This window comes from Pseudonaja textilis, chromosome 7, assembly GCF_049901715.1.
Source record: "Pseudonaja textilis isolate UNSWEBS1 chromosome 7, rPseTex1.2, whole genome shotgun sequence".
NCBI classification, from domain to species: domain Eukaryota; kingdom Metazoa; phylum Chordata; class Lepidosauria; order Squamata; family Elapidae; genus Pseudonaja; species Pseudonaja textilis.
Window position 1 is genome coordinate 38,270,353 of NC_141996.1, and position 22,520 is coordinate 38,292,872.

General features: G+C 37.7%; 2 protein-coding genes across 5 annotated transcripts in view; one reads left to right on the forward strand and one right to left on the reverse strand.

Annotated features, from left to right (window-relative positions):
- IGSF3 (immunoglobulin superfamily member 3) overlaps positions 1–13,332 on the forward strand; it is a 121,982-nt gene extending 108,650 nt beyond the window's left edge. For all 3 annotated transcript variants that reach the window (XM_026700692.2, XM_026700693.2, XM_087937482.1), the window contains 4 exons: positions 1,219–1,629; positions 4,784–5,191; positions 8,032–8,457; positions 9,893–13,332. In XM_026700692.2, coding sequence (XP_026556477.1) covers positions 1,219–1,629; positions 4,784–5,191; positions 8,032–8,457; positions 9,893–10,143 — 1,496 coding nt within the window. In that variant the 3' untranslated portion in view covers positions 10,144–13,332. The remainder of the gene's footprint in view (positions 1–1,218; positions 1,630–4,783; positions 5,192–8,031; positions 8,458–9,892) is intronic.
- Positions 12,609–22,520, reverse strand: part of ADPRH (ADP-ribosylarginine hydrolase) — a 41,143-nt gene continuing 31,231 nt past the window's right edge. Inside the window, exons 2-4 of one of the 2 annotated variants that reach the window (XM_026700696.2) lie at positions 21,596–21,941; positions 16,211–16,571; positions 12,609–14,564 (exon numbers count right to left, since the gene is read on the reverse strand). In XM_026700696.2, coding sequence (XP_026556481.1) covers positions 14,171–14,564; positions 16,211–16,571; positions 21,596–21,908 — 1,068 coding nt within the window. In that variant the 5' untranslated portion in view covers positions 21,909–21,941 and the 3' untranslated portion in view covers positions 12,609–14,170. The remainder of the gene's footprint in view (positions 14,565–16,210; positions 16,572–21,595; positions 21,942–22,520) is intronic. The other variant, XM_087937483.1, reaches the window with a different exon arrangement.

A 22,520-nucleotide genomic window follows, 5' to 3' on the forward strand; every position in this document is an offset into this window, starting at 1 on the left:
GGAAGTTCCTGGGTTAGTTTTTCAGGGGACTTTTTATTTTTACATTATATGCGGAAAATACTTTACTAATTGCCTCAAGTCAGAGAATAGTCACAGTGTTGCCTGCTGTGTTACAAGTGTAACATTTAACTTTACATCTTGTGATGTTTTAAAGCGCCAAAGTAGTGGAGAATCTGTATACTACTAAAACTCTCCTGACTGTAAGGTATCTCAAATGGGATAACTTACATAATATCAGTGAGACTGAAATTTTTGGAAATTCTTGCCATTTCACCAGTACTGTGGTGTTGTGCTTCTATAGTCATGTGATCCTCATTTGTAATGTTCCTTGATACCTTCCCACAAGTCAATGGGAAAATTTGGAGGGAAAAAGTCAGTGGGGGTCATGTGGCCATGGCTGACAGAGGGACCATGGCAAGGCATTTGGACTTGCATTCTCTGTTTAGGTGAAGAAATATATCTGAAAGGATGACCAACTGGTCACAGGTTATCTAATAGTTTATAAAAGTGATTATTATTGTATAGTTAATGGCTTAGAATTAGAATTATAATGGAATCTCTAATTTTCTTCGTTATAACTGATACTCACACCTTACTATAAATTTTGTTAAAAAAATCTATTTACACAATTGATTATTCTGAAGTGTTAGCTCCAAGTTCTGTTTGTTTACATTTTGGTGGATAAAAGTGAAAACAAGTTAAAGAAAAGAATATGGGTAAAATAAGAAATTAACTTTTTTCTCCATATGGCATACAAATAATGGAAAATGAAATACAAAATTATATCTTCTTGATCTTTCAATATATTTTACGCCCTGCATATATATTGTCCTAAAATGTTTGGGAAGTTTTGCTTTATTTAACTGGTACATTTTTTTAAAAATGTATAATTAGAAGTAATACATTGTATTATCTCTGTTAGTGTTATTTATATAGTATTAACTAGAGATTATTAAGTGATGAGTTAGGTAACACACATTTGAAGATAGGGAAAGTGTTTATATAAATATTAACTATGGTTTTTAAAAGATGACTGTTAAGAAGCATAAGATGGCTTAAATTGTATAACATTGATTAAACAGCTGCAAAGTGCATTAAATTATTTTGTTGTATAATAACAGTTTCTATCTTAAGCTTAACACAATAGTAAAGTCTCCACTATAATTAATTGATCCATGCATTTCTCTTTCTCTTCTCCTCCATTACGCCACCTCCAAGTAACAAAACTACAGGTCAGCAAATCAAAGCGGAGTATAGTTCTTGTGGCAAATAAGCCTATCCCTCTGAATTGCTCTGTCAAGTCTCAAACCAGCCCAGACTCTCATTTTGCAGTCCTATGGTATGTTCATAGACCCTCAGACACAGATGGGAAGCTGATTCTGAAGACCACTCACAGCTCTGTATTTGAGTATGGCACTTATGCGGAAGAAGAAGGGCTGAAGGGAAGATTGCAATTTGAGAGGTCGCTCTCCGGGGGTCTCTTCAGTCTGACGGTGCAAAGGGCACAGGTCAGTGACAGCGGTAGCTACTATTGCCATGTGGAAGAGTGGCTGCTCAATCCTAACCATGCCTGGTATAAATTGGCAGAGGAAGTTTCTGGCCGGACTGAAGTCACTGTCAAGTTACCAGGTAATATTTCTCAAGGGCTAAGCAGACTATGCTTAAAAAGACGGGACTGGAGGAGCTCGGAAATCTTTGCATGTAAATAGTGCTTGGTTCTTCTTTTCCTTTCCTGGTCAATTTATAGATAGATAGATAGATAGATAGATAGATAGATAGATAGATAGATAGATAGAGGGGGGGGAGACACACACACACACACACACACACACACACATATATATGGGCATTCAGCTTTGTTTGGGTATTTTCCCACGTCATTGTAGTTGTGCTTTTAAAGTTGTAGCAACGTTTCGGCAGAATCTTATCTGCCATCATAAGGCTCTGTATATACAGAAGCCTGATGATGGCAGATGAGATTCTGCCGAAATGTTGCTACAACTTTAAAAGCACAACTACAATGACGTGGGAAAATACCCAAACAAAGCAATACTGATTTGTGGCAACTTCCAACAATTTAAAGGGATATTCTTACTTTCTGGAATTTGTTGTCCTTAACATTAAAAGTTAGAATGCCAAGCAGCTTTCTGGACCAATACATAGTTGACCAGTTCTGCCAAGTTTTGTCTTGTAATAAATTTTACTTCTCCTATTTCTCAATTTGTGGAATGCCAGTCTATTAATTTATTTGTCTCTCCCTGATTCCATGGCAGCCTGCTATTTAATAAAACCACTCAGTAAAAGCTGTCAGAAAAGTCCTTGAATATAACAATCTAAGTTGCTGAATTTAGAAATAGAAGTATTTAGAAAACCTTTTATATTTTTAACCTATTTCCTATATCACCGTATGTAGGGCACACAACCTACTGTCACTTAAAATATCTGTCTATCATAAAAACATCACAAAACCTGAAGTCTGGAAACTTAGCACCTTCTAGCATATTTTAATTACAGTTCCCAGAATTCCCCAAAGACATACTTGCTGGAGAACTCCGGGAACCGCAGTCAAAACACAGTTTGAGAATACCAGATTTCAGATAGCTTTATAGTCATAAGCAAAGGGTTAGCTTATGAGAAGGAATGGAGGACAGAGTAATGTCCAAGCCAGGAAAAAATAACCTGATTCAATTTAGAAACAAAAACTGCCATGTGGTAGTTCATCAAAAGTTAGATGAAGACTAGTAGTTCTAGGTGTTATAGTGTCTGAACTTCTGTGTATGTAATGGCCTTATAGAGATTTTATCACTACCAATTGCTGAAGATACTTTATTTAGAGCAGGGTCTTAAAACTTGACAGATTTAAGACTTGTGGACTTCAACTCCCAGAATTCTTCCCCCAGACATGTTAGCTCAAGAATTTTGGGAGTTGAAGTCCACAAATCTTAAACTTGCCAAGTTTGAAGACCCTTGATTTAGAGAAATATTTTCTGCTGACACATGCATGGAGGAGGCCATAACATCTTAATTTTTTTTAGTCTCATAGCTCTAAACATCCTTTGAACCTCAATGCTAGTCAGGGCAACATGTAGAAAAAATTGTGATCATGTTATCCAAAGATCATATTAATAGCCAGTTAGCACTGTGAAGCGAATCACATTTAATCAGTGTAAATCTTTGTTTTCTTTTTTGCTTGCTCTATGTAACGAAAGTACTCAATTTGACTAATAAACTCTAATAAATAAAAAAAATACAAGTAATAATTATATAATTAAGATCATGGTATACCACAATACTAAGTAGCAATTATAAATTTATAAATTCTAAGGAGGAAGTTATATCCTAATAAAGACAACTATAAGGAAAGTTCTTAATCTCTGATGAATTCCTGTTGCTCCAACACACATTTGCATTCCTTCAGTTTTATTAGTTGATATTATAGCTGCAGCATTCCCATGTGCTATTACATAAGAATCCATATTGCCTGCAGTATCATTCCTATTGCATGGTGTGTATATGTATGTACACACACACATATACAAAAGTATGCAGGCCTATATTGTATATATATGCTTTTCTGATGCTAAACTATGTGAAACAATGGGCATAATACAAAGTATCTTTATCTGTATGCATTGAATCTAACTGGGCAAAACTGTGCATCATCTTTTTCAACCAAGGTACCGTACCATAAATGGGCTAACTTACAGAATAACAGTAGCAATAGCACTTAGACTTATATACCGCTTTACACCCTCTCTAAGCAGTTTATAGAGTCAGCATTTTGCCCCCAACAATTTGGGTCTTCATTTTACTCACCTCAAAAGGATGGAAGGCTGAGTCAACCTTGAGCCTGGTGAGATTTGAACTGCCAACTTGCAGGCAGCCGGCAGTCAGCAGAAATAGCCTATAGTACTGCCCTCTAACCACTGCACCACTGCATCCAAACTTCTAAACCTATGTCTTCTGTGGAACTGAAATTTGACAATTATATAAAACATTTTATGACATAATACAAAATAGCATAAAACATTTCCTATGGTCAACTCCTGATGTTTGACTGTTCTGTTGTGTTCAATATAGGCTAATTTCAAGGCAGATGCGTCTCTGAATATTTCCGCTAATTTTCACATAGATAAAAAAACTCTGCCATTGTTGAAAGCACCGAAGAATTTGGAAAGAAAATATCTCTGCAATGATCCAAGGGCCTGGTTATTTTTAAAAAATGTTTGAATCCAGGTCTCCCAGAATAAGACCTGAATCCAATTGAAAATCTGTGGGATGAACTGAAGAAAGCTGTACACAGGATATGGCCTTGCAATCTGATAAATTTGGAATGCTTTTCTAAGGAAGAGTGAGCAGAGATTCCCAAAGCAAGATGTGCTATGCTCATAGGTTCCTACACCAAAATACTGAATGCTGTCCTAAAATCAAAAGGTGCTTCAACAAAGTATTAGTTTAAGAGTGTTGCACCTTTATGCAACCGTGTTATTGTACATTTTTATTGTCACTTTTTCCCCTTAAAAGATTTTAGGTTGTTTTTCAATTGAATTGTACAGCTTATGGATTCTATTAAAGTTTGAAAGAATTCTGAAGTGATCTGTCTTGATCTGACTTTTACATTTCAAAATACTGGCATTTTAACAGGGTATGTAGACTTTCTATATTACCTGTAGTTACAGATAACACATAAAAAGATATCAGAGCAAAGTTGAATCTATAGAAGTGTACCTAATGTTTGGGCAGTTCTTTTTCAGTTAATAATTATTTTCTTGTATTTTCCTAGATAATCTGTTGGAAGTCAACAAGAGCCAAAAGAACCTAACCATTTTAGAAAACGATTGGGTAACACTAGAATGTCTAATCACTAATCGGAGCAGTCAAGCTTCCCAGTTATCTGTGGAATGGTATGTGTGGAAATCTGGTGAGCCAGAGAAAGAAGCAGTTGTAAAGCTGACAAGGCAGGCCACTCTTTTATATGGAGAGTTGGCAACTCTAAATGGTTTGAAGAGCAGGCTGCACCTGGAAAGTCCTTTGCCAGGGCTATATCTTCTTACTCTCCAGAACATGACACTGCAGGACAGTGGGACCTATGATTGTCGAGTGGAGGAGTGGCTGCTGAATCCTACAAATACCTGGTATAAAAGGGCAGAAGATTTGTCTGGCCTGACAACAGTTTTGGTGAAGAAGCCAGGTAAAGTATTTGTTTACTTGGAGGGTTGCATCACAGGTAGAGAAAGCAGCTTAATTTGTGCTCACTGCAAATTACTCTGTGAACTATCTGGTTGCACTGAATTGGCTTACATGGATTTTCAGTCAGCACATAGATTAAATCAGTTGACACATATCCCTTTGCTATAATACTAAGCTAGCAGTCACTGATTTTAGCTAACATTAATGTGTCAGGTACAAACAACCAAGCTCACACCTGCAGAGTTCAAACTAACTTCCTTATTGTGTTCTACCTATATTAGAGGAATCTTTCCAGTCCAACAGCATTCCCTTGGGAACAATTAGATAAAGCTCCAAGGAATTTGGGGAGGTCTGGTTCTGTCCCTTTTATGGGTGTGCAGTGAATCTAGACTAGATGCTCACTTGTTCTCTCCTGCCTGCCAGGCTAAGTGCTTCCCAGCATAATGTGAAGAAAAACTCCAAAAGCTATTACACTTTTATGCATTTGTCTTCTTTAGAAGGGGGAAGGCATCAAGATGGAAAGGTTGGGGGGACTGCTGCTGTAAAGAATAGTGCCACTCCACAGAATGATAACACTGAAGGTAACATCTTGGGTGAAAAGAGATTCCATCATGCTTGGATTCATCTTCAACCTCCATATCTAGGGAAAGAACATGAAACTTTAAGAAGAGAAGGCCAAAGAAAAATATGATTTAAAATTTTAAACTTTTTGCCTGAATTTTCTATCCTCATACTTAAAGACATGAAACAGGAAAGACTGTGTGTCACTACCAATTTAATGTTGCCTTAAACCTTTAACCTGAACTTTAAGGAATTACTGACCAGTACAGCAAGAACGTCTATGGTAGAAGTTTTCTACCTTGTATCTGAATAGCTGCCCAATTTTAATCCTGACCCTTGAGGTTTACTAAAAGAGTATGAAACATATTTTAAAAAATAATATAATCCAGTATTATCAAATGTAAACACACTCAGGTAAAGTTGCAACAATCTTTTCCATTTCAAAAATGCATTTGAAATTGTTTTTCCCTTGTGTATGGATTTGAAGCTGACTAACTACTAAAAGATCTTAGTCTTGAGTATAAAGCAAGGAAACAATGCAGTCCCCAAAATTAAATGATTGCTTTCAAGTGGAAAGTTTAACTGAATTGCTGGCACTATTTTCTACGTTGGAATCCTTTTACATTAAGCAAAATGAAAGCACAAAAGAAAAAAATAACAGATAATAAATGGTTAACTTTTACACCCTAAATTAATACTTTATATTTCAATGCTTGTGAGTTACATAAAAAATGGAAGGGTGAAATTTTGTCTGTGGAATATACCACTTAAATCAGTGTATCTGCTCTTAACAAACCTTATATAGGCTTTCTGTGATTCCTCAAGATTTATGCCTATGAAATGTTTATAATATAGTTTCCAAATATCAGTAGACTGAATAAGAAAAGGGCTACAGTTCTTGTTGATGAGGATCTGCACTCTGAAAAACTAGCCAGCTCTTGAGAGAATGCAAAAATATTTGACATTCTTGCTAAAGAATTTTTTTCCCCAACTGCTCAGGATGAAGAAGAAAAATACATGGGTCTCTAGAGGAAAAAAATGCCTCCAGGCTATAATCATTGTGATGCTGCACACATTAGAGTGAAGCTTTTGGATTTTCTTTTTTGGGCAAAATGTTTTCAAATGGCCTCTTAGCAGCAGAGATATGAAGCAAAGTAATCTAAGGCAGAAACTTTATGACTCCTCCTGAGCTATATATAAAGGATGGTAGGAGGGAGGGGTTTCATTATTTTAGGATTTAAAAATTTCCACAAATTTTAAAAACTTATAGAAACCTGTCAAATTGGGGGCCCACAGGCTGAATGCATCGTGCACAGGCCACACCCACCCGTTATTTTCCGCCAAAGCAAAAAAAAAATTGATACGTCACATGACGCACTCAAATTTGACACCCGTGATCTAGACGGTCTTCTTGAACTTAGTCCTATTAATTTAGTTCTGTAAGTGTTGCCTTCATCCCAGTATTTCAATAACTAACATGCTTGTTTTCTAATAAGCCTCCTGAGAATGGATAAGCATCAGCTTGAAATTCCAAACTGCATTCTTAATTTTGTATTTTTTTCTTCTGAAATCAATAATACCAAAAATCATTTTCATTCTTCTGTTGTACATTATCACTACAAGCTGGTAATTCTAGCTCTAAAATTTTATTTTATGTCACATAATTGTTTCGCTTTATGGCTTCATCTTATATAATTAGATAAGGGTGAAAAAGAAAATTTATGGAAGAATATTGTAATTCTTTGCCTCATTAAATGTTACCAGAAGTGTTAGAAATATCAGTTAGGCCAATCTCTTCAAACAGGTTGTGCCAAAGAATGTTCAATTCCACATAATCATTTCATAATGATAATCCCTGGTCTGCACAGGTTATCCAAGGAGGTATGAATATCTTCTATTCCATCTTTGAGTAATCTTATTCCAGTTAGGACATTTTAAAAAGCCTGATTAGGTTATTCTTTGTCCTATTTGCCCCACAGGCATGTTCTATTCACCAGCACTTGTTTTCTTAGCAGTCAGTCTCTTTCTTGATTATCTGAAAGTTGGCAGTACACCCTTGCAGTTTGTTCTTTACCATGCATTTTTTAATCTCCTGGTTTCTATGCCAAGAAGAACAAGCCTTTGCAGGCAAACCTAAATTCTGTGTCCCATTTCAGGAAACTGTATTCTGAAGGGAGGGCCATTTGATCAAGAAATTCCAAATTTTGCTTTTCAGCATTGGCTCATGTTCTGTACAATTAGAGAAATTAATTGGCCTTTGTATATCTTCAATACCTTCAGATGCCTCACTGCAAGTGGATGCAACAATAGCCAACCTCACAGTGCCAGAACAGGACCATTTCCATTTGGATTGCAACATTTTGTCAACTACCAGCCAAGATTCCCGTTTTGCTGTGACATGGTTCATCATGAAGAATAAAGGCAGAAGTGGGCAAACTGGTCACAAGAATGACGAAGATAGAGAGGCCTTGTTAAGTATAGGCCAGGATTTTGTCTTCAGCCGAGAGGCCAGCCCTTGGGAAGGGAGACTACGTTTTCAAAGACTTTCAGCCATGTTCTATCGACTGACTGTGTTGCAGGCAGCTACTTCTGATGCTGGCAATTACTCATGCCATGTGGAAGAGTGGCTACCTGACCCCAAGGGAGTATGGTACAAACTTACAGAAGATGATTCTGGTCTTATAACTGTTTATGTACAAGATACAGGTAAGATGATTAAGGTATTTAATGGACAGTAATGGGGCTTGTAAAAATTCAGTAAGAATATAGCTTGAGAATATTTTGAAGGATCTATATTAAATAAAGTGTTTTCAGAATATTAGTTAATGAGTGTGATAATTGCCTGTCACAGTTATTTTCAACCAGTAAAAACTGCCCATTTTTTAATGTTGATTGCAAGTAGCATATGCCATGCAGAATAAGCAAGAAAAATAACTAAATGATATATCCTAAAAATGTGGGTGGAAGTTATAAGTTATGCTGGGTGTAATGTAGGAGCAGTTATTCACAACTATGTCACTCTGGGTAATCTAAATGTGTTTTAGATTTTTTCTGAAACAAATTGAAGAATATTAGCACTGCAGGAGCACTGCAGAACGATTTCTGGCACAACATGTTTCTAACAGCCTTATACCTGTTGTATATTAACTGGAATAGCTACTTTTCTGCATCAAAATGTCATGCAAATTGAGGATTTTCTAACTGAAGTTTCCCTATTGTAATGCAGAGCTACCCAACCTAAGATCCAGGACTGTACAAATGCCAAAAGCATTATCTTTTGTTTTGCTACCAAACTTTTAATTTGTTTGATATGAGAAAATGCTGTATTAACTTACTAAGGAGCTCAGGACAGTTTTCATGGAGCAGCTTCCAGCTTCACTAAATCAATCGTGTAAGAAAATGACTGATTTAAAATCAGCTAGTGAGTTTCCATTGGAAGGGGTGTAGTTGAATCTGGATCTCTCAGGTCTTAGTTCGACTATACTATCTTTGTTCTCTACCGTCTCTGATATATATTTTTCTTAAAATTACAGGTATGGTACTTTCTCAAAAACAGTACTGTTCTTTTGAAAGAGTATGGCTCTGAGAGCAAAATGAAGCAAAGATCTAAAAATTAATTTCCCTTTGATTGTCAATCCATGACCTGTACATATGGCAATTTATACTCGTTGTTAGTGATTGAGGAATACAGTTGCTAAATTTGAGTATTGTAGTAAACAAAACCTTTTGATTAAGAGTTCTATTCACACAGCCTCACTTGGTATATTGCTTCTTAATAGTTGTTTACAAGGGGCAGTTTGGTCTAGCGGTAAAGGCTCTGGACTATGTAATGACTCTGCTGCAGGAAGATTCCAGTTCTAGTCCTGTCTTTGGCACAGAAGCCATTTGGATGACTTTGGGGCAATCGTTGTCTCTCATACTAGGAAGACAATAGCTTTCTTCTGAAGATGTTGCCAAGAAAATTGTGTGGATATTAAAACTGAACTGGACCTTGTAATTACCAGAAATCAAGATTGACTTAACAAAAACACAGACGCAGGCACATAGAGGCACAGACTTTCAGACACAAATGTTTATAATATACTGAAAAAAGAAATGTATTGATCTGAAAGTTTATTACTATCCTTTCACTCTTTTTTAGGTTCCTCTCTGCAGTCTGTTATCTGCAACAATGACTCCCTGTTCTACTTCGTATTTTTTTATCCCTTTCCCATTTTTGGCATTCTCATCATCACCATTTTGCTGGTGCGATTCAAAAGCCGAAATTCCAGCAAGAATTCAGAAGGAAAGAACGGGGTCCCTTTGTTATGGATCAAAGAGCCACATCTAAACTATTCCCCCACTTGTCTGGAGCCTCCTGTTCTCAGCATTCATCCAGGAACCATAGATTAAACGGCAGAGCCCTAAGAGAGGTGAAGCTGCATCTGAAACCCAAAGGTCTATTTTGTTGTATTTTTATTCACCATCTGAACTTTTGGATACCAGCTTACCTCTGCTACACTGTTCCGTCACCTTTGGGGCTAAAAGAACTTGAACACCCCAGAATGCCTGTGAAGAACCAGCCAATTGCTACGGGGGATAGAATGTCCATTTGTTCGCTGTATATAATGAATTTTCATACTGTTTTCCTTTTCATCCAATATCATCATTTGTCTTCTGGGCTGTAATTCTGTTGCTCAAGTATGTATTCTTGTATTATGCAGAGGACAGACTCCAGAATGTATTGATTAAGTTGGGCTCTGGTTGTGCCAAAGTGGGGCACTTTATTTTGAGTAAGCTTGTTTTATCAAATGGGCTTGTTTCAGCAGTTACATGTCCTTGGAATGGACCAGGAAAACTGCATATTGCTTTTGAGAAATGAACCTAGGATCACTCCATACTACATATTAAGCAGCATTGTTTCTGCCATATCAGTCTGGATGTTGCCTATTACTTCAGGACTGAAAATGCATATGGGGGAGTGGGGGGGCTTTGTTTTTAGTTTCAAAAAGAAATTACAGTCCATCAAAAGAGAACTTTGACTTCCCCACGTACAATTGTCTGACTAATTCCAATGACCAAAAGGGCCCTGGTTTAAATATCCTCCACTATCACGCTTAGAGATTGCAGCAGAAAAAAAATAGATCCTAATCTTGACCAAAGTTTAAGAAGCAGTGCAGAAGTAAGTGCCTCCTTGTGTGGCCTCGCACTGTAATAACTGTGGAATGTTGAAACAGAGCAGAGAAAGAGCTGACATAGTGACCAACGTCTGTTTCTTACAAATGTTGTGTCCAGCTGCACTGTCTACACAAAGAAGCTTACATCAGGCAAGAAAGGGTATGAATGTTCTTCCTTCCCTCTCATATATGTATACACTGCTTTGTTATTTCAGCTTTATTTCTTCAGGTATACTAACCTTCATCTTCATTCCACCAGCCTTGCATAAGCCACAGTAAGTGAAAATATGCTGGGCTAAGAACTGTTGTTCTTTCTATGAAAGGCACAGCATTAAGAGACCTTGGTTCAGTTCAGGTGGAATTCCTACTTCAAGTCAAGAGCTCTTTCCATGTGCTGTCCAGGAAAATGCTTGTTATACATGATGGACCAGATCTCTTGTGCCCTGATTCTAGCTGCAGAGACAGGGAAATTTTAAAACTTAAAAAAAAATGTACTTACTGTCTTCCTAAAAGTCTTCCTGGCACAGCTGGTTGCTAATTTTCATAAAACAGGTGAATCTGTGTGATTCATAGTGTCAGCTATATATGCCAGCATGTTCTGCTGCCTTGACGTGAAAATGGTAAGAAGTGGTAAGAAGATAGCAATACAGCAGGTTTTTCCTCCCTGAAGAGCGAAAACTAATAGCTTTGCTAATTTGTCCTTATTAAAGCAATTTGTGGGAATAACAAACTTGATGAATGGTGCTTTAACACCAAGGTAAAGGTTTTCCGTATGTCAAGAGAAAGACATGCCTGTTATTCGAGCAGTCTTTTTGGTGTTTCTGAGATGGGTGGAGACTACACTTTGAATAATTTCCCAGCCAGCAGGGCCTTTGGTTAGGCTGGCTAGAAATAATAGATTTGTAATCAAACACATTTAAAGGACCTTAGGTTGAGGCAGGAGTTCCTAAGGGGGGGGGGGAGGGGGGGAGATAATCTAAGCTCCGTGGTTTTGAAAAAAGTCTCCCACCCTTGTAACATTTTAATAAAGCATCCAGAAAGTTCCCAGAGCCAAAACTGCCTCTGCAAAACCTTAATCTTATATAATGTGCAATTTGAGAAAACATATATGGTTTTAGTCTGCCTGCCTATACTGTCTATTCAGAAGAGAGGGGATTTAAAAAGAAACATCTCCATACGCATACCCACTCGAAAGTTCCTAGCTTCTCTGTACAGTTCTGTTGATGTAAAACGTCTTGTACATATACTGCTGGAGGGCAGGAGCTGTAATTGAGTTAAGGTCTTAAAAAGGAAAGGAGGCAGTGGGACAATCCATGCCCTAAACAACATTGTTTCTTATCTTTGCATTGGAAATGTTTTAAATGGACCTAGCAGCATTAATGCTTCCCTACCAGCAATCCTCCTCTGCGTACCTGCTTATGGAAAGTTATCCCACAGCGACATCCAGTGGCGAGCTCTCCAATCTGTGGACTCTTGGGAAAGTATATGGATGTCATAAAGCCTCTTAAATAGTGGAAGAATTATCCCACAAGCAGCACCAAGCATCACTTGCAAATGACTTGTCCATTGTGCTGCCAAACTGATTACCAGTTCAGAATAGGCTCTCTTTTTAAGACATGGACACCGCCTGCAAAAAGCTTTCACAAAGCTTTTTGGACCACTCTTTCTCTACCCAGAGAAAAAGAACAAGCTACCTTTGCATGATGTGAGAAAATGTGTTTTTTATTATTATTATTATTAAAGAGAAACTTTGTACCATGTTGCACTAAATGTTTTATACAACACACATGCAAGCTGTAGTAAACTGTGTTAAAATGGTGATTTATTGTCCTGTGTTAATGGTTTTGAACTCTTGACAAAACTTTTTATTGATACAATCCAGCTATCAATGTGCTGTTTATGTCAAGTTGGATGCAGCAAGCCATAATGTTCTTGCTCTTACCGTGGCTTGGCATCGCTAGCATGGGCACACAACATAAGCATTGAACAAATGCCTACGGTTACTCATTTGTACAGAAGAATGGATTTCATTGGTCTGTTCCCCTTTCATTCTGAAAGATAAGATTATGAAGATCTACCGTAACTTGGCTGGAGCTTAGCTGTAATGACAAAAAGATGATCTGCTTTTCCTTAAAGATTCAACAATGCTGAGGGAAGAATGGGAATAAGTTAATGTTGCAGTATATTATTGAAGTTATGCAAAATATCTCTATGCATAGCAATTATCATTTTTTATTCCTTAAGAGATTGTCCTTAAACACTTTTTTTGTAATCTCAGAGCCAGGTTATTCTAATGGTTAAAGCACCAGGCTAGAAACTATGAGACCATGAATTCAAACCCCACTTTTACCATGAAAGTCAGTTGGGTGATTTTGAGTCAGGCATTCTCTCTCAGCCCAACTCACCTAACGGTGTTTTTGGGGGGGGATATAGGAAGGAGGAGTATTAGATATGTTCACTGGCTTAAGTTATTTGTAAATATAATAAAGGCAGGATACAAATAATCTATGAACCACGCATCTTCAATCCAACTGGGCCTATTTCAATCAACTCTTTATTTGGTTGAATGAACAAGTTTGCAAAATACTAAGCAAAACTTAAATGTTATAATTCCTGAGGCCACGGTGTAGCTCACTGCCTGCAAAGATGTCAGTCAAAAATCCACAGAATATGTATGTATGTACCAACTCTATTTTCCCCACAACAACAACCCTGGGAGGTGAGTTGGGCTGAGAGAGTGCCTGGCCCATAGACACCCAACTGGCTTTCATGGCTAAGGCAGGACTTAAAATTGCTTATAGTTATGGCAGCAATTTGAAATGATGGATGACAATAGCTCAGTTGCAGCTAGAGGACTAATGGCTTCTCTGATCTAAAATTACAATCCAAAAAGTAAAATTGGAGTAGGGACAATGTTTATCGATCTACACACTTCCTAAAAAGCCCAGTGCGTGTATCAAAAAGTCTTGTTTCAGATTCTGCTCATTCCTAATACAAACAAAACACAAAAAATTAGAGGTCCCAACCAATTTTACAAATAAAATTAGAAGTATCTTTTCCCCTCTCCCTTTCAGCTAAATGTTACATTATACTCTAAGTTCTTTAGTTTTTTAAAGGACATGATGATGTTATATCTTTCAGTATTTACTGAATAACTTCAATCACAATCTAGATATATTCACTATTCACATTATTTTATAAGTTCACAAGTAAGTATTTGGTTTTGCTGAATTTTAACAGTTGCTTTATCTCTAGCACTGCATTTAGGTAGTCAAGCTGAGATGATAGAGTTCCTTAGCCACTTTTTCCAGTCTGTCTTTGTATTCAATATTTTTATAGTTTTTTTCACTAACTCCTTTGAAGCCATACATTGCGCCCCACCAGCATGCAGCAATCACCGCAGTAGAGTCACTGTCCCCACCATGAAAGAAACTCCTAAGAGCTAACTCAGTCCAGTTCTCAGAGCCCAGGATGGCATCATAGGCAATCATAGGTGCATCATGGCCACTACTACCGCCCCACCCAGAGAAACTCAAGGAAGTGTAGAATTCATCTCTCTCTTTCACGCCAAATACTTTAGGGAAGGAAGGAGGAGAGATCCCATCTGAGATGCCTCTGATTTCCAGGTATTTTTTCCACTGGCTTTCAAAGTAGTTCCTGTGAAATAGAAATGCAAAGTTTCTGTTGATAAGTTAGATTTATGTAAATTAATGAATTTGTATTAAAACTCTAACCATACCACCTTCCCACTTGATAGCTGGAAGATTATGGAGGAAAACTGAAATCCAATATAACAAGAAAATTCCAGTTAGAAGATGTTGTCTTATATCAGGGGTGTCAAACTCAATTTCATTGAGGGCGTGGCTGACTGGGTGGACATGGCCAGCTTTCTGCCACTCCCCAAACTGCTGGCATGTTTCTCCTCATTGGATATACGCCACACTGGCCTGGTCTTTCCTCTTTGCACTGGGTAGGCTGGGCCAAAGCCATGCTGGCCTGATCTCACTTCGCACCGGATACACCAAGCTAAAGCTACACTGGCCTGATCATTCTTCACACTGGGTAGACCAGGCCGGTCTTTCCTCTTCGCATTGGGTAGACTAGGACAGCCCCACAGGCCTGGAGTTTGACATCTCACTTAGATGTATAAAATATAAAAATGGACCTGATATAGAAGGATTAAGGCATAAGTTGTCAAATAGCATTTAACTTGGCTTTTCCCATTACCTATAGAATACATATTGCATACAGTTTTGGTCTCCACAATATAAAAAAAGATGTTGAGCTTCTAGGAAGTGCAGAGAACAACAAAGATGATTTGGGGACTGGAAGCTAAAACAAAAAGAATGATTGCTGGAATTAGGTATGTCTAGTTTAATGAAAAGGACTAAGGTTGACATGACAGCAGTCTTCCAATATCAGAGGCTGCCCCAAGAAGTGGGGGTCAACTTATTCTCCAAAGCACCTGAAGGTTCAACAAGAAGCAATGAATGAAAACTAATCAAAGAGAGATGCAACCTAGAACTAAGGAAAAATTTCTTGACAGAACATGGCATGGTGGCCCAACAATTAAGATGCTGGGCTTGTCGACTGGAAAGCTGGCAGCCCAGATCCAAGACCTGAGCACCATGTGACCACGAGGGTCCCTCTGTCACCCCAGTTCCTGCCAAACTAGCAATTTGAAAGCATGCAAGTGAGTAAATAAATAAGTACCATGGAGTGCTGTTACCTTCCCTGATGTCAGGGATGCGGGTGCCAGGAAGCCAACATTTGTTTCAGTCCAAATGTGGGAAGGTAAGAGCACTGTGACATCATGCTAGCCACATGACTGTCTTCGGTCAGGGCTGACTCAATGGCCTTGAAATGGTGTCCCCTATAGTTGGCAACGATTAGCGGATTATTCTAAATCTGCAGAAACTATTTTAGAACTATCAGTGGAATGGCTTGCCTTCAGAGGTTGAGGGTGCTCCAATACTGGAGATTTTTAAAGAGATTGGACAAGCATTTGTCTGAAATTGTATAGGGTTTCCTGCTTGACCTGAGGGTTAAACTAGAATTTCTCCCAACTCTTATTCTGTTCTTCTGTTACCTTTTCTCCTCCATTCTGGAACTCTTGTGTTCTCCAGTTGAGAGTTCAAATAAGGAAAGTGTGTATACTACTCATAGATTATCCTTTTGTTCCAAATTATCTATGTGTGTTGTCTGAATAGAATATATTTAATGCTTGCTCAGCTCTGTAGTCACAAAAATATCAGATTTGCTTAAGACTTTCAACTCTTAAGATCACAAATACTCATGCTTACCAATGCTCCAAATTTTTATTTACAAAGCAGCCAGACCTCTGGATATAGGCCTTTGCTTTAGGGATCACCTCCATTAGCCCTTTTCCCCACTCCTTTATTGGTTTGTGATTCACAGCATAGGAAGTAAAAAGAGCAGATGCAAGGGATCCAAGATAACCAGTAGGATGATGGTGAGTCATTCGTCCACTCTCAATACTGACTGTAATTAATGTTTCCAGGTCTTCTGGATGACAAAATCTTAGTCCAATGCACATTGATCTCATGGCAGCTCCACACCCTCCTCCCCTTTCACAGAAACTAGGTATCCAGCTATGTGAGTCATCTGGATCCAAATTCATAGCATAATGCATGCAAGTATTACCTGTGAAAGATGGGACATTGTATCAGAACAGCAGGCAAAACAATAAAACGTTAAACATTAAGCAGGAAGAAAAAACAATAAAATTAAACACTAGAAATAGAGTTTAGACCAAAGTTTTCCAACAACATAGCTCCTGTTGGGTATATGGATACACCAACCAGGTTTGGGTTGAATAAATATGTAAACCTAGGATTAAGTGTCTTGTAGCTTTAAGCACAAGAAACTGCAATATCATTGTGGGTGCGGTTGCAGGCAGTAATAAAGGTAGGAAGGGAAACGTAATAGACCCGGCTTCTGGATGCACCTGGTTTCTGATCCTGGTTTCCACTGGTCTGGTTCCTGGTTCCTGGTGTTACTGGTCTCTGGTCTGTCTGCTGTCTGTCTACTACTGCTTTACTCCTGTATGAGATGTCTACTGTGCAAGATACCTCTCTCTACTGAACTAAAGGACTGTGTTTACTTGGTGAGCTGTTCATACTCAGCATTGTCTTTGAGAGAAAGGTATCGGAAGAAGAAGATTTACAAGCAGATAAAGACATTGTATTTACTGTTTAAAGACTAGGTAACTGGATGGATATACTGGATACTGACATATGGACTGAATGACTATTCTTAATCTCTGTGTGAATTAAATATCTATTTAAAACCACAAACAGTGTTTTTTGTCTTAAGTGTGTGTATACTCTTGGGCCCAGCCTCTCTCTCTCATTTGGCTGCCTGGTTAGACTGCTGCTGTGCACTCTGCTCGGGGGTTTATCCCCAAACACTAACAGCTCCAAATTATTTAGTGCCATTATCAGAAAATTTTTCTCTGAATGAACTTTTGCTAAGCCTGACTTCTTACACAATGTAAGACACGATGAGCGTCTCTAGATGTTTTCTTATAAGACCCATTATCCTTACTCAATCTAGCCAATGTTGCCTGAAGATAAGGGCTAACACATTTTAAAAACACAGAATAAAGAAGCCTACTTTACAAAAATAGCAGTTAGTGATAGTGATGCTACTGAACTATAATGGAAAAGTGTGCAAAAAAGGATGTCAAAACTAGCAATCCATTTCAATACAAACCTACTCTTGTATAAAAGCCTGTTTTACCACTGTGAAACTGAAAGTTGTTAATGCTGTTCATAAATCTGAACAGTCTTAACAATATTGGTAAAGCAAGTAAGTTGAAGAAGCAAATAATGTAATAATTACAAAAAGTATAATTAACATAATAAACAATCTGAGGATGTAATTAGATGCACACTGAAAGTTGTGGGAGCTAATTCTGACTACACACAGAATAAAAAATATATAGTATATAAATCAAAAGATGTAAGTGGGAAACCCTTTACATTTATACCAAAATATGCATGTATTACACCTAGAAGACAAGAATTCACTTTTTTCCCCAACATCTTCATTACTCGGTGTAGCTTAAATGAAAATTCAGAGAATCGTTACACATTTAAAAGAGAGAAAGGGGGGGGATTATTTGAGAACTTCTTTATTTCTGTATTTTTAATTAACATGTTTTTAGGTTCCACACAATGAAAATATCTTTAAGAAATCCAGCAAAGAACTATAGAGAAGTCCAAAGTATCTTTTGGGAATAGAGGCAGTCAAATCTCCCAATATCAATTGCTAAAAACTTGCATAGGAGAATGTTATTGGACTTCTCACAGGCTTTGGTTAGCAATGGTGGAAGCAGAATGAAGTAATTGTATGACTGGAGCTTAATGGTCTATAGTAGACATCTTCTAGTTTTCAAAATCATAAGACAGGGTGGTTCACACAGAACTAAACCAAGACTTATTCCCTATCATTGTACAGAACAGAACAGAGAATGATGTAAGTTACGGAAATGCATAAGAATTAGAGAACTGTTTACCAGTGGAACTAATTATACTCAGAGCAGCGGTAGGCTTCACATAACTGAATACATTTAAACGAAGTCTGTACAGGCATTATCTGGAGGCATTTTTAATGTAGTTTGTATTAAAAAGAGAAGCAACGTCACTATCTCTATATGACCACTGCCAGTTCTATAATCAAATAAATCAAATCAAATGTCAATGCACAACATATGTACAATGAAATTGAAAACCCTTTAAGAGCTGAAAGGTATATACAATGTATTTTTGTAAAGGAAAATGTGAGTTAATTTAATAACATGTAATCTTCTATGGTTAAAAAAGGGAAAAAAACAACTTTAGGTTGACAAAATACTTTAGATAAATTATCTTCACTAATGCAATCTGATCCCGAAGAAACGTTTCTACCTAGTTACCAAGAATTTACAAAGAAAGGTTACTTTGCGAGTTTTTCTGAAGGTCAGAGCAATAGGAGGAATTTCCCTATGCCTTTTCCAGAAGGGGAAAATCCCTATGATTTGCAGAGTTTCAGGCTTCTAAAACAACAAGGTAGTTTACAGATATATAAATTTCTCAAGAACTGAAAGCCTGCAAGCTACTCTACAAGGAGTTGCAAGAAGCCCAAACCTGGACTTTTCTAAAGGTCATTTAAAACTGTTCTTTGTATTTCAGCTTAATTTGGAAGTTTTCAGGGGAATGATGGGACAGCATGCATACTTTTCACACAACCCATCCTCAGTTATGTTTTTCAAAGTAGTTCTTATCTGAGCACTACATCCATGGTGCATAACCTGAGGTTAATACATATTAGGTGTTCCCAGAATCCCTCCACAAGTAGTCACTGGGTTCTTAATTTTAATGAGTTATGAGCAGAACAGAACAGAAATGTTTAAATGACATAGAAACACATCAGTTTAATTGCATTTTATTTGTTTGATTTTCTTTGCACTTTCTATTTCTCCTGATTTTCTTTTGGTACAACCCTTGCTTCTTTTAGAGGTTGTTTTTTTTTTTTTTACTCTCTTTTATAATAGCAATAGCACTTAAGACTTATATATCGCTTTACAGGGCTTTACAGCCCTCTCTAAGTGGTTTACAGAGTCAGCATATTGCCCCCAACAATTTGGGTCCTCATTTTACCCACCTCGGAAGGATGGAAGGCTGAGTCAACCTTGAGCCTGATGGGATTTGAATTGCGAAATTGTAGGCAGCTGGCTGCAGAAGAAGTAGCTTGCAGTACTGCACTCTAACCACTGCGCCACAGAGGCTCCTTTATAAGCTCCTTTATTTTATATATAAGCTGATTAAAGACTTGTTTGGATAAAAGGGATATATCAATTTAAATAAATTTATAAATATAAATGTAAACATATCTATTCAGTAAAATTCAAAAGGCAAGCACACGTTGCATGAAGCCAAACTCTGGATTCTTGGGTTTGGGTATTGTTCTTTGTGTGTAGACTACTGCAGTAGGCTCTATATTGGCCTGTCATTAAAGACCATTTGAAAGTTTCAACTGGTAGACCGGGGTGTCAAACTCGATTTCTTTGAGGGCCACATCAGGGTTGTGTTTGACCTCGGGGACTGGGGTGGGTGTGGCTAGGGTGGACATGACCAGCTTGACAACACTCATATCGGGGGCACCCGTGACCCAAGTGCTCTGCCAGAAAATGGGCTCCCAAGCTCTGTTTTTGGCTGGGATGGCCTCCTGCAACCCTCTGCCAGCAAAAACAGAGCTGGGGGGGGACATTTTCACTGGCAGAGGCACTGTGGGCTGGTCCTTTGCTGTTTCTAGGGTGACCCCGCAGGCCAAATCTAAGCACCCCATGGGCCAGATCTGTTCCCCAGGCCTTGAGTTTGACACCCTGTGATAAGAGAATGTGGCTGCATAGGTAATAAATAGTGTGTCACATATAATACCACTACTGTGTGAGCTGCATTAGTTACCAGTGTGTTTCAGGGTATAGTTCATGGTCCTGTCACCTTTAAAGCCCTATATGGCTTGGAACTGGGTTACCACACACACACACCTATACACACTTCACCAAGTCACTTGGCTGAGATAGTTGGCTGATGAACCATGATTTGTCACTTAGCAGGATATATTACTGTAGCCTTAAACAAATGGGAACTTAACCAGTAATATAGTAATCCCCTCATCACAACTGTATTTCCAAGGCAGCTTTTAGTTGCTTTCTGAAAAATCAGTGGAAAACAATTTGATCTTGGGAAGAAGGCTGTCCCAAAGGAGGAGGAGTCACAGCTGATAAAATCTATATATAACAGTCAAATGAACACAGAAACTGCCCCCTTTCACATTGGGAAAAGATGGTCCATCAGTTATTCTAAGCCACGTTGGGCCTTTCAATGGAATTACCACACCCAGAATTGCACCTGGAAGAGAACCGATAAACAGTGCAACTCTCACAATAGAGACTTTGCATGAGAAAACCAAGAGACTCCGATTACTATAAAAACCACTGCATTCTGGACCAATCAAAGTTTTCCAGGATCTTCAATATATTTGATGGGAAAGCAAAATGCCACAATATACTTGAACCAAATTTTGGTATGTTCTATGGATAGACTGAAGAGATTAATATTCCCTTAGATGTTTGTCCTAATTAAGAGAAGGAGCTATATTGAAGGGAAGAGAAATAGCTAACTATGCTAGGAGGAAAGATTGAGTAATGAGGTAAATATTTGGCTAGATCTCACCTTAGCTTACAATTTTATGATTTTGAGTCCATTTCATTCTTATATCTCTGTTAACCTCCTACATGCTGCTATTTTCCAGATTGGTTAGTCATTAAGTCCCATCATTCACAATCAACATACCCAGTGCCCTGAGAGAGTTGTGGAGTTTATTCTAAACCATTTGGAACCACATGGTATGATCCCTCTAATAAGATCTGACTGGAAAAAAGTAAATCGAATATGAACTGTGGCTACTAAAGCATCCAATAATTTTCAGCAATTGTAGCCAGAAATGGCTCTGCAGGTTGCAAAAAGTAGGTTTACATTCAAACAAGAATCATAAAAAAGGCCGATAAGCAGAGTTGTAAATGGAGCTGTTCCAATAGTGAAGCAGAATACACCTGGTAAAGCATGACATTTGAGAAATACTATTCGACTCATTCCCATGGAAACATTTTAAATATATACCTGGAGCTCGTCCAGCCATGTCACTCATACAATCCCTGTAATTCATTGCAAGGAGTTTGTACAAGTGGGACAAGTCTGGGTTTTTGCCAGCAGCAACCAAGGCTTCAGCAGTAGCCAAGTGCATAACGGTGTCATCGCTGACCTTCCAACCTTTTATGTCAAGATGGTCCACGCCACCCATTTTGGCTACTTCGTTGTGAATTTTCTCGCCGCTTTTTTGGAATTCCCATTTTGCATTACAAAAGCCCAGGGCATCTCCAGCTGCACTCAACACCATGGCAGCCACATAGTTCTCCAACAGGCCAGTACACATGTTGTGTTGACACAATAAGATTAAAAACAAAATCTGAAATAAAAACAAGTAAAAAAGCACACTATGATTTACCAAGACAAATCAATTGCATAAATTTCAATTGTTTTATTGTATTCGGTATCTTTTTTATATAATTACTTAGACAAACACTTAAAAATGATTTAGAAAAAATGCTTAAGAACTTAAACAAAAGATATAATCAAAGCTCCTGTATACTATTCACTAAAGCAAAATACAGATACTTTGTTTAGATTTCTGCATGAATTTGAAAGGGAAAAAAAATTGAAAGAAAAATGACTGTTTAATGAGTCATTTCATACAGAAACCTAAAAAAAAGTATAGGCTGATTTAATGAATAATACAAAGATTTTGCGGTCAGGAGGTGCAAAGCCAAAATAATGCTCATTCTCACTTACTGAGAGCAGGTATTATTCACAACCAATGGGGGAAATTGTATATAGTTTAATATATACTGTCTCATGTATGAAACAAAACTAACAAATAAAAGGTAGCTTTTAAATGAGACCATTTAAAATAAAGAAATTATTTCAATTCTTTCTAGAGCCTGACATGGGGTAAATCATCTCTTTTCTAACACTAACTACCAGTAGA